This window comes from Megachile rotundata, chromosome 10, assembly GCF_050947335.1.
Source record: "Megachile rotundata isolate GNS110a chromosome 10, iyMegRotu1, whole genome shotgun sequence".
Taxonomy (NCBI): Eukaryota; Metazoa; Arthropoda; class Insecta; order Hymenoptera; family Megachilidae; genus Megachile; species Megachile rotundata.
Window position 1 is genome coordinate 15,296,258 of NC_134992.1, and position 12,775 is coordinate 15,309,032.

Sequence of the window (12,775 nt, forward strand, 5' to 3'; positions counted from 1 at the left end):
ATAGTTGAGAGATAGTTGAAAAAAGAAGTTTTGAAAATTGATAGGTACGATAAGTTTGAAAAAAAAAAAAAATTCGAGACAACGTAACGTATCAAATAGAAAATAAGATAACAAGCGTTGATTGATGCGAAAAACTTTTACGCTGGAAATTATTTGAAGTTCTCTTCAAAGATGGCAACACAATGCAATTGTAATTGAGCAGTTACGTACATTTCATACGCGTGCATGAAATTCTTAAAAAAAAGTAAATTTCTAATCATACCATTATTTCTTATCAAATTTTGTATTAATAATTAATCGAATAGAATCGCGGGTTCTTCGTAATCGCAACATTTCGAAGTTTGAAAAATCCGGAATACACAATCCCAAAGTGGCGAAGTTAAAAAATTGGAATGTTTCGAAGTTGCGAAGTGGTAAAATTCTAAAACTGTGAATTTACAAACTATCGTTTTTGTAAACGGTAATTTTTGTCAACCTACTCGTTTGTATCGAGTATTATCAAGGGAAAAGAGAAAGGGAGACGGTGTCGAATATAGCGTTATTCGACAGTTCTATATTCTTTGCTTGAAAGCGCGTATGATAAGTAGAATCCTGTAATAGGAAACCGAGCAGATTCGATTTTTATCGATCTAGCTCGAAGTCAGATATAACCTAACGTTTAACAAATCGAACGCGTATGCCGACGGATCGAATCGACTTTCGAGGTTCGAAAAGTTTCGAAAGCATTTCGAGCGAGATCAGAGCATCGAAATTTCGATTTATCTTCTGTCTCGAAGTTCGGCTCTCGACATTCGGGACAATCCTTGCACCTCTAACGTACATGTTCGATACAATAAACAATTGGCAACTGGTGAAATAGAGAAGAAAAAGACAAGGTATTTAGATACACGAAGTATTTTCAGTTATTCCGGTCCGGTTTTGCTCCGAATCGTTTTCACGAGAAAAGTTGACAACAGAGGGTTGGAGTACGAAGGTATTCGGTAGGGTTGTGGATGCGCATTGGACATCGAAGCATCGGAGTCTATCGCGTATCAGCGTTCCCGGATCGCATCGCCAGTATGCGGTCGCGCATTTCATGCGGGAACACCTGTTTGCTCTTCTGCCTCTTTCGCGTCGCTTTATTCGTCCGAAATCGCGTGTACACTTCCGTATCCGTTGATCGGTCGTTGAACGTGCTGCGTCCCTGCAAAACAGACCTTTTTTCGAAAAAAGAAGGAAGAAGAAAAATTGAAGAACATCGCATTTCGATGATTCGAATGGTCATCGTAGAAAAAAGAGGGACATAACTATTCGAATCGAAACTCGTGTTCGAATCGAACAATACCGTTACACGATAGATAAATACGAAAGCAAGATTCGAGATTATCGACAGAGATCGATCGAATCGTCGGTACATCGGTGTAGTCACGCGATAAACGAAAAGAAGAAGGTATAAGGAGAGAGGTGTAAGGAGAAGTATAAGGAAAATCGAAAGAAAGAGGCAAGCTACAGGAGAGGAACGTCCTCGTGCCTTCAACCACGTGTCTCTCGTGGTCCTCGTTTAAACACGCGTAAGAACAATATATTCTATCAGTGTACATCGATCGGTGCCCTTTTTCACATGAACCCAAAAATTCATTTCCTTCTTTTTTTTCTTTTTCTTTTCTAACATCTGTCCTTACTAATTACTCTTTCGCATGCATCTATTCCAGACGTTAGCGTAATCGAACAACGAGTTTACCTGATCTCGTTCTACGATCAATTGAACGCGATCGATTTAAGCGTCGAAATATTTCAACTGGATCCTAAAGTCGCTTTATGTTTTATGATGCTATTACCAGTACGATTTAAAAGTATCGTTATGTTTTTAAGCACTTTATCATAAACGTTTGAATTATTCCGATTCTATATGTATATGTATAGAGTATGCAGATTTCAATCCGAACTCGATGCACGAAAGCGATGCCTCACGATCGTGTACTGTTCCGATATATTGGAATCGAAAGTCGATCAGGTATCGTAGATCCGAGTCGAATGAATTAGTTGTCATTTTGGCGCAGGTAGAGATATTTCTTTGGGCAATTAACGGTTAATTTTAATGGAATCCTAAAGGCGTGCAAAATCGTTGAAAGTTTAAAGTATTTTAAATGAAAGGAATTTCGAACAATTAGAATCAACAAGGCAGAGATTAATCGTGTCTTCTGTACAGACAGGTGCATAGTCTATAAGATGTTAGAAAAGTATCGGTGGTGGTTTACGGAGACTTATGGTGTAAAAAGTAAAGAATTTAGAATAAATAAGATACAATTTAGAATAAACTAAATTGTATCTGTATAATGTCCTATTGCTCCGAACTAATACCTCGATAACGAATTTATTTTGAAATTAATTTGAAATTTCGAGAGCACGAGTGCGTACTCTCATCGAATATATGTATAATTATTATAGCGAATTTATGCGAGAACACTAAGAACGAGTCTCGACGAGATTATAGAAGAGCAAGATGTCTGTAAGCCGCGAGCATTATTTCCTCGTCACCCTGTACGTACATACATACGTAAGATTGCAGCTCGTAGATTATTTGTAGTCGTTGCCATTGAGATGGGTTTTATACGAGCCCCTTCCCCGCCCCTACCTTTATATCGAGACTGAATGGACAGAGAGAGCAGCCTCCTCTATGAGATAATACGCCTGGTTGTGCCTAAGCCATTCAGGCCCGAAGTCTTATCCATCGAATCGCGAGAGATTCGCGGCGAGGTGAGGGTGGACACCGTGTGGCCCCTGCAGTGTCATGCTCACCATACAAAACGAGTGAGTATATCGAGGCTTATATGCGATTATCCGTTAGCTACCGACCAATTCGTCGTATCGGCTAAAACCGATGCTTACGCGTTTTGCACCTGACCACTGTTGTTACGCTTTTTTAGCCGTTGTTCAGCTTTTCTTCGGCAAACCGGCGCGGTGCACAACCACAGGCGGCCACTGTCGCCATCTTGACAGAACCGTCGCGTCTATACGATTTCCACGAATCTTCTCCGCTGATTTCAACGAGTACGAGAAACTACTTTTAGTCAAAGGCCATTAGCTCCTCGTTCGTAAACGTTCGCTTTCGATGCAAAGATACTACGCGAGTAGTCTAGAACCTGTTGAATCCGTAGCGTTCAACGGATAAAAATAGATTTCTTTAGAATCGATCAAGATACCTAATCACCCCCGTGATTAGCGAGCCTCTCCACTCCATGGCTACACAGCCTCGATTCATGACTTTTCAGCGGTTACCAGGCTTATGCGAGCTAGAATTAAGTAAATATTCGTTTTGGTAGGGATTGGATTCCCCCTATCTAAGAGAAGGTTTCATCTTCTACGAGGCTGGATCGTCGTTGTTCGTTAAACGCGTGTCACTTTCGATTCGAGAGCTCTCTTCTTGGGGGAATCTTTATCGGTTTTCGATCAGATCTTCGAACGTCGTTGGACTCGTGGATCCGCTGAAATTCCACGTCGCAATTATTAAGTTTCGCTATCACCTTGCGATCCAAAGCGGCGCGGCGTGTTGGGCACATTCGGTACCACGTTACGTGCAGGCCGATGCTTGAATTTCCATAGGGGTCCATCATCCGCTATTATAAGGAATTCTCTTATCGATAATATGTATTAAACGAAAGCGGAACATCTGCTATCCCTTAGCTTATCTACATAGAAATTATTTCTGTCCCGTATTTGTATCAAGTACCTGGTCGGACGGCCATTTCTAATCGGAAGATTAGAAGTAACGATACATTAGAATGGTAGGGAAATTTTTCGATTCGCGTTCGTCAGGTTCAGATCCGATTCAGCGCTCTAAGTCTGGATCGAATAGTGAAAATTATCAGGAATATTTCGTTGCAGCGAGGTTCCGTTTAGAAGCTTGCGACAAGATTCCTTCGTACAATGTGGATCCCCTTTGCATCGCGTGTAGTAACATGGCAATAAACCACTACAGTGGCGGTGCATAATCTAATGGCGCGTTGCCTCCTGCGACAAGTATGGGACAGTAGAGGGACGGCTCCTCTGTGGTTCATTAATTGCAGCTTGCGCTCTCTCTCTCTCTATATATATATCTATCTCTATTTCTCTCCCTCTTTCTCTCTCTGTAGCGCGTGCTTGCATCGCGTTGTTCCGATCGTCGTCGAAGCGACAACATTCAAAGGGGTGGATGGGCAAAAACCTTGGATACGCGTTATTTTTTATTCAAAGTCTATGTCTGTGGTACAATTACCTTAAAACGATCGGAATATATTGACGATCGGATAATATGTAACTTTATTCGCTCTGCGAGGTGTACGTAAACGGGGCGCGTAAAATAAAAATTATACGTTAAGTGGACCCCCCGTCTTTCGAATCGATCGAGTTCGAACGCCCAAGTAAGTACGTGTTCCTGGATCCCGAGAGACGGTTGACCATCTATGGCGACTAATTAATCGCGTGATATCTCCGTGTTCATTCGCGCTAATACATAATGTTCCTTTTACACGCTCGCTCGAATGTTTGCGTTCTATCTTTCTGTCCTCGAGTCTTTTTCCTTTAACCACTGTGCAAAGTAGCTACCGCGGGTAAACAGCATAAACTACGATGTCTTTCGAAGCGTCTATACCTTCGATCTATTTCGAACGATATTACTTCCGTGGCGAAAACTCAACCGACGCGATAAGGGAACGTAGAAAATTTAGTAACGCGTGTTAATTAATAGGTGCATTATATCGTTTCGTTAGATTACTCGCGTCGGCTATCCGTAACTCTTATATTAATCGACTCTATAGGGTGTACAGGCGATGTAAAATTCCTATTGAATTTTGTCGCGAATATTTGTTAGGTGCTGTTTATCATCGAAGGTAACGATGATAAAAAGGGAAAAAAGAAAAGAAAGAAATTGTAGCGATCGCGAACGTTTGGTGGGCTGATTGTAAGGTGTAAGGGATAAGAAACGACAGCGGACTTGGTAATTTCTCTCTGAATGTACACCTTTTGACAATCAAGCGTTCTATTCAACCCAAGTGGATTCCGTTCGATCCTCCTCTTGGACGTTTGATTTTCTTTAGACTTCTTTCGCGCTGCCGCTTCGTGACGCCGCTTCGTTTATTCCATCGTTTCATTTCCTCGATGAATCGAATAGAGATCGATATAATTATAAATTGACTGGGTCGAAGACGTGTACTATTTTAGATAGTTCGTAGAATGTAGAATTGATATTAATAAAGGTTACAATATGAATGGTTGTCGGTTTAAAGAACCGGAAGGCTGACATTTCCCTCGCGCACTAAATTTCTGCTCGCTCCTCGATAGACAAGTACAAGTTTCGCAGGCGCGCACCAACATCCGAACTGCTCGTACTCTATTCTCGCGGGTCAAACGTTCGATCGGTTAACTTTTGATCGGTTAAAGAATGGCCCTTGTATGTCACGCGGTTGGGCTTAAATAGTCTCCTTTTAATGTAGTTAAGTGTAACATAGCTCGCATAGTTTAATTACAATGCTTGCCCTGCTTTGCACGTACTGCATCGTTTAGGCATAAGTAGACTCGAGCGATTTAATAGTTCGCTAACCGAATGTAGTCCTTCCGTCCCTTTCTCGTACATCTATCATTACTAATTCTTAGTAATTTCAAGTACTTTCGTCTTGTAGGCTAATCGTTGTTGCATAGGCGATCATTTGGAAAGTTGGAAAATCGCTAGGACATGCGAGAAGAAGAGATTAGGCAACAGGTTCCAGTCACGGTTCTATATTCAGCCAAGTTTCGAAATGATTTCAGCATGTCACCGCGTAATGGGTCATGCGTGGCGGAAGTAAGCTCGGTGAGGAGCCTGTCGTCGGACGATGTCTCGGCGATCAAGGCGAATAGAAAGAAGTCCTGCTGGGCACGTGCCACGGATCCGGCAGACCGACGTGGACGACGTATTCAACTGTTACGGATGCTTGCGTTGCTGTTCATACCCATCCTAGCGTTGATCGTCCAAACGTCCATTAGCCTGCACGACATACTGATCTATCGGGAGGAGGTGTCCGACATTGAAACGCAGGTGACTCGAACGTTGTATATTTTCTATGGTCAACGTCCCTTTCCATACACGTAACTTCGCGCAAAGAAAGTCTACTCGTGTCTTTCTTAACATAGACGGTATACATGTACGAACGCGAGATTAAACCCGGTAGCGTTTTCCGTCTTCTATTTTTTCCTAACGAATACGTAATTATGCAAACAACGCAATTAGGTCGGGCACGTATGATTCAGTAACGACCGATCGATGAACCGTCTAAAAGCAACGAACGAACGAGTCAACATCTAACCACACCTACGCGGTCGTCCGTTTGACCATAGCTAGAATGCGCGTGCTATGAAATTCGCTTCTTTCAAGAGACATATTGAAAATGTCTAATCATCGGCTACTAATCGAATCTTATTCCATTTGATTCCGGTATGGAAATTTTAAACATCGTTGCTCGCCGATCCCCTTTCGCTTACGTAACCATCGGTCCTTTGTTGACGAAACGTTAAATTTCATCGAGTTCTATCGGAGGGTTCGATCCCCCCCAGCCTTAGAATATCATTTTCTTCCGAATAAGTTTATCGCGTCGCCGTAACGAACCAGCCGAAATTCTTCGACGAGACAATTTTAAAAACTTCTTCTACATCATTTTTTTTATCGACGCTATAAAATCATTTCCTCGTAGTTTTTGCCGAATTGTGCCACTGTGTCATAGAAACGATTGTACCGCTCTTAGCATCCTTTGAAATCCAATCTATTCTCGAGAAGCGATCTCGAGAAACCAAGCACCATTGTGAACAACTGGACACACCATGAAACAATACTGAAGCGCTTTTATCGATGACCAACGTATTGTGTTACTGTAGAATCGTTGGTTATCGATAGTTATTTCTATTACAGTAGAGAACACCGTGTTTTTTCACCGACAATGAATCTGATCGAAATTCGTCGAAACAGATCGGTAGCCTCGAGCGCACCAATCTCGAATTACTAGTTTGACGAACAGAATGTTCTCCACGTTACTTGTCTTCGTCCTCCGTCGTCTTCCATCGTCTTCGGTGTTTGCCATTGCGGCAGTATCCGTTCGAATTACTGCTCTTTGCCGCGCCCATTCTAATTCAAATGGAAAACCGAACAAACGAATAAATTCTATGATTCTTCTGTCTCCGAGCCAGGAGCAACTGGGAGAATAATAGTTATTTGGACTCGTGGCTAAACAGAAATGTACTAGTCGTACACTAGCTCGTAAAAGCTTTAATAAGTATTTAACATAAAAGGAAATTCCGCGCGGGGCGGAATTTTATCCCCGTTGGTAAATTTCATAGCTGCGTAAATTTTTAAGAGAATTTTCAACTGTTCACAGGTGACGATCGCAACGGATTTGGGCAAAGTTGTCACACGGATGCAATTGGAAAGATCCGAGGTTGCGTTCTTCATTTACACAAACGGCAGCACTCTGAGGTACTTTCATGTATGTTTTTAGGAAAAAAGGAAGGAAAATTATAGCGCAAACACGATTTCGCTGTTCAATGGAAGCGTTTCGATCTCTCGATATACGTGACTCAGAGACAAAGCCTTTCGAACGGGAAGGAATGAAAACAGATGGGCAACAGGGTGTTCTCTAATCGAACCATCGCATCGAGGCGATACGCTTTTTTCTTAGCATTTCGAGAAAACAACGTTAGAGAATGCGTAAACAGTTACTTCGAAATACGTAGTATTCGCTTTTATTACTTTTCTAACATCGATTCGAGAAGCTTACCGTTGTTAGGAACTAGAAGAGAATCGAGGAGAAGCAAAAGGTTCGTTGTTTGCTTCGCGAATAAGCACGACGCGAGCCAGCTTCGACCTCCAATCACTGACACTCGTAAATTCAAGGTTCGAAGACAGTGATTAAAGGCGTATGATCAGCGAAACGTGACATATTGACCTGACCCTTCCGCTTCGGTTCTTCCATTAAAGCCAAGGGAAACGCTCTATGAAATATTAACAAAAACTTTTAAATATAATCCCAGTGAACCAGTTCGAAAACGTCAACTAGTTTGTTAACTAGTCGACGCGATCGACTAGAGGGAAAACGTAATAAATAAATCCATCCCTCTCTTCCCATTGATTTATCGACGCAACGCTAATAAGCTACGGTCTTTTGCATCTTTTCAAGGTCGAACTTGACGCAGAGGTTCGCCATAACCGATCAAGCTCTTCATAATATGACTACGTGGCCCCTGGTCTCGGTACCGAGGGACGAGAGCAAGACGCAAACCTATGACGTGGTCAGCAAAGAGGCCTTCCAAGCACGCCTCGAGGATTTCAGGTAACGAATCGATCAGCAAATACCCTCTCCCGTTACTCTCGATACTCGTCCACGTGTTTATAATGACGTCAGAAGGTTCCTTTATGTATCTGACGTTTTCTTCCTCTTTTTTTTTAACTTTAATTACCCTCCTATAACTTTCTTCGCACGCATCGATCGCGAAACGATAAAATGACTAACCGATACTCTATACGGACAAAAGAGGACAAAATTACGTCCCGTGTGTAAACTGTAATCGTTAACTGGATTCGATGAAAAACTTTCAAGTTCGATTCTGTTCTCGATACGTACGAAACACTCTTGGCTTTCGAGTTGTTGGCATGTAACGGAAAAGAATCTTCGCGATACTTCTGCACCGATATGTGGTACACTTTTATGGATTTATCGGTGTACGTGCTCTACGAGAAAGTCGAGCAAATGAAAAACGTGACTTCCACAAAAATATTCCCGATCGAAATAACATTAATATTGTTCCGTCTATCTCGAAGTTCGGAGCTCGGAAAGATTTTTGTGGACGCGGTGCGACAAAATATCTATCGGTCGATGTGTAATAAGAACGCTGCACTAATAATAAGACAATCGCGTTTTAACAAACGTTACTTTTAATAAAATTACTTTTCTTCTAATTAATGCATCGGCGTTTCGAATAGAAGTATAGCCGAGTTTTCTAGCTACCGGATTTAATAGATAGAAAGAACCAAAGACCAAAGAAGATTTGGTGAAAGGGCAAAGTTTCGATCGGTGAAAAACGAAATAAGAGTAATCGGTTCGAGAATGAATGGAGATTCAACAAGTGTCGGAACGAATGCCCGACCCTCGTAACTTTCCATAGAATCGAGTGTTGCTTCCGCTTTTTGATTCTCTTTACGCGCTGTAGAGTCTACACTCTGAAAAGTTGTTAGTCGACTATCGATAGTAGTTGTTATGATATTCGAAAATAGTAAATAGCGTTATACTCGTTATGTAACGATCCGAAGAATCGTGAACTTTATCGCTTTAATAGCGCAAATCTTTTCGAGATACGAGTAACCTAACCGAAGATCACGGTGGTTATAAAACGAAATCTGGTCCGCAAACGACACCAATTAAAGGGGTTATATTTCTCGTCGAAATTAATGCGGTGGAAGATTTCCAGTCCACGTAGGCCTTCGCTTGCGTTATCGACACTCGAATAACCGTTTTCAAGTTTAGTCGAGTGGAAAACTAACTGATTTTCAAGTTGTTACGACAATTATCGGCTGGACGCATCTTTGCTTCCCCCTGCTGCTTCTCTTTTATGCCTCTCTTCCTCGCCTCTTTAACCATTTTAAGATATACCGTTAGCTACACACTAAGATCGCGAAAGATAATTTTCGAGCGAAGAAAACATCGAAATACGAAAAGGGGAAACGTTATTATCCAGAAAATTCTCCATCGATCGAACTCGTTGCTTTCGCGCGAGGTATTATACGAGCATACGTCGGATAATGGGAGGCATTTCTGTCAGCAGGAGCACCAGCACCGGTAACAAGGCGCTAACAATCCTCTTCGTCTTCCAGCCAATGTATTACCACGGTTGACAAAGATGACACGGATAGAACGAACGACAAAATAACGCCTCTTCTATTAATCTTTGATCGCGATCGATCGAAATTTATTAGCCTACCTATTTAACCGATTAGTCTGCTCGACGAAAAAAAGCTACGCACCTATACGCTTCAATTTTTCTTAGTAATCTTTCGTTCTCCGATGATTTAGTACTTTCGAATGAAATCATTCTACTCGATCGTAGTAGAATTTGTTCGAAGTGGTCGCGGACGAGCGAATTACGAGTCCTTCGACGAGAAATCGTAGCCTATTTTACCTCTGTCGTTGTTCGGTCTTCCCTGTCGAACTACCTTTACGAGCAATGGATGAGGTTGTCACACATGAGCGCGTGGTCGCCCATTTGGAGCAGTAGACAATATTTTTAGACCCTTCTGCCCATCTCTCCCTCCCCACCTCCCGCACCACACCGTCTAGTTTTTCTTTGTCATTCTCTACAACTACCGTGCTGCTCCTGACTAAAAGTTCATTCGATTCGACCTGATTCTATAATTTCTCGAATCGAAATTCCATTCGATATAACGATCAATAGTCTTCTTCTGGGCTTCTAGAAGTAAGGGCTTCTTCCCTGCTAATCAAACGCGGAAGCGATAAGGTTGTCCGTTTTTCAGGCAGAAGATAAGTTCGGAAGAGAGCAGTATTACCGAAGTGATGACATGGTATACGAGCGTGAACGCGGCTATGCTGGACCACCTGACTAATCAGATCAAAGAAACAGATAACAGCGGAGTTTGGAGATATCTGATTGCTTTTAAAAATTTACTGAGAAGCATCGAGAGTTTGGGTATCGCTTCCGTCTACGGAATCAATTACTTTGGACGTGGAATTCTTGGCGGGGAAAATTATGTCAGCTACGTACGCCACGAAGCTCTTGGACGTGATCTTCTCAGTGGATCTCTCACATACGTGCCTTCTCTAAAACATTTTTATGCCGAACTCACTCGTACCATGCCAGACTATGGTAGAATTAAATCTAGGTACGTAAGTACACTATCGATCGACAGGCAGGAGAAAGAGTACGTTCGGATTTAGCTTACTAAATGTATTTTGCAGACGAGACGAAATTCTTCGGAATCAAAAAAGGGAGCCGAGCGTGGACGATGCGATCGCTTATTTCGATTCGATGGCAACTTACGTGGACGAGCTACGTAAACTTCAGCGAGAATTACGTCACATGATTAGGTAGATTTTCTTCTACGTTGATTCTTCCTTTCATTTTATTATACGTATACATGTATATATATATGTACGATATTATTATATCGTGTTTCTCTGCAGGGATTACGTGAACTCGGCGCTGCAAGATGCGAGTAACAAACAGGTCGCTGGAATAGCCATTCTCGTCTTGGTGTTGATCATATCTCCTATCATAATATTATTAATACAGAGCGCGGTTGCAACTATACAAGTAAATATATAAACTGATTGTTAGTTATATATTTGAAATATATAAGGTTTCGCTTAAAAATATAACGGATATCGTTGGAAAATCCTAGATGTATGCAGCTAATTTGACACAAAAAGCGAGAGAACTTAAACAAGAGAAAGGAAAGAGCGACACGTTGCTTTTCCAAATGTTACCACCCAGCGTTGCTCAACAATTGAAACAAACTCAACAGGTATTTTTAACTCGGAACTCTCACTCGAAGTTTGTGTCTACTTACTCGAAGTTTGTGTGATTAAAGTATTTTCTACTGGTGCTAAAGGTGCCGGCAGAATATTACGAGGCTGTAACCGTGTACTTCAGCGATATCGTTGGATTCACCGAGATAGCTGCCGAAAACACTCCCCTAGAAGTAAGTGCCGTTACTTCTGTAAGTGGCATTAGTTACAAACGATCTTGCTCTTTCAGGTTGTCACGTTTCTAAATTCGATTTACAAACTGTTCGACGCTCGCATCGAATGTTACGACGTATACAAAGTCGAAACGATCGGTGACTCGTACATGGTTGCTTCCGGTTTACCAGTTAGAAACGGTAAGAAAAATCTCCTCGTACGTTATATCATGTATTAGTTATCTCGTCGTTGTCTTAAACGTGTCACATTTTTAAAGGTGACAAACACGTGTCCGAAATAGCGACGATGGCACTCGATCTTCTAGCAGCATCGTCGGTGTTTCAAGTGCCGAAACGACCGGGCGAACGTCTTCAGATACGAAGCGGAGCCCACACGGGACCCGTGGTCGCTGGGATCGTTGGAAGCAAAATGCCTCGTTATTGTTTGTTCGGTGACACGGTGAACACGGCCAGCCGAATGGAATCGACCGGTGAAGGTACATCTTCGTCTATGTTTCTTACATTATCTAACAAACGTTAATCGTCGATTTGTTCGCGCGAAGCTCTGCGAATACACATCAGTCTGGAAATGAAAAAGGCTCTGGACGCCGTCGGCGGTTTTAAGATCGCGCATAGAGGTTTGGTGGACGTGAAGGTAACGGCTTTCTATCATTAATCGATCCGACCAGCTATCTAACGAAATCGTTTATTTAGGGCAAAGGATTGATGGACACCTATTGGTTGGAGTGCAAAGACGGTGGAATCGCTCGAGCCGCGGAACTGGACTTACCGTCGTTCTTCGAAGATGTACGACCGGTCTTCATACGTCGTTTACGAGAGGAGGGTACCATCTGATGCGAACCGTACTCCCGAAGGGACCTCTGGTACCTGAACCGACCTCCTACTCCGTATATTCGTTTGTCGCAACCCAACCTCATCGACCACTTGAAGAAACCTACTCAAGGTCGTAAGAATCGACTGTCCCATCCGAATCTTCACATCACACCGGTGAAAGCGCCGCCTCAGTCGCAGTCCAGTATCGAATCACAAGACTCGGTGACGTACGAGGGTACGCATTCGACGACGCCTTGTCCACCGAGCTAT

At 42.4% G+C, this 12,775-nt stretch overlaps 1 protein-coding gene across 3 annotated transcripts; it reads left to right on the plus strand.

The window, feature by feature from the left end:
• The first annotated feature begins 256 nt into the window (after nt 1-256).
• On the plus strand, nt 257-12,526 carry LOC100876163 (uncharacterized). Of its 3 annotated transcripts, XM_076536011.1 has the most exons (14): nt 893-1,550; nt 2,428-2,790; nt 5,764-6,031; nt 7,362-7,459; nt 8,160-8,312; nt 10,508-10,873; nt 10,950-11,078; nt 11,175-11,304; nt 11,393-11,515; nt 11,603-11,692; nt 11,749-11,872; nt 11,950-12,168; nt 12,235-12,326; nt 12,386-12,526. In XM_076536011.1, the coding sequence occupies exons 2-14, from the start codon at nt 2,771-2,773 to the stop codon at nt 12,524-12,526; spliced, it is 1,953 nt and encodes a 650-aa protein (XP_076392126.1). In that variant the 5' UTR covers nt 893-1,550; nt 2,428-2,770. The 3 variants fall into 3 exon arrangements, with proteins under 3 accessions (XP_076392128.1, XP_076392126.1, XP_076392127.1); XM_076536013.1 differs by lacking the exons at nt 893-1,550; nt 2,428-2,790 and adding an exon at nt 257-875; XM_076536012.1 differs by lacking the exon at nt 2,428-2,790.
• The last annotated feature ends 249 nt before the right edge of the window (nt 12,527-12,775 follow it).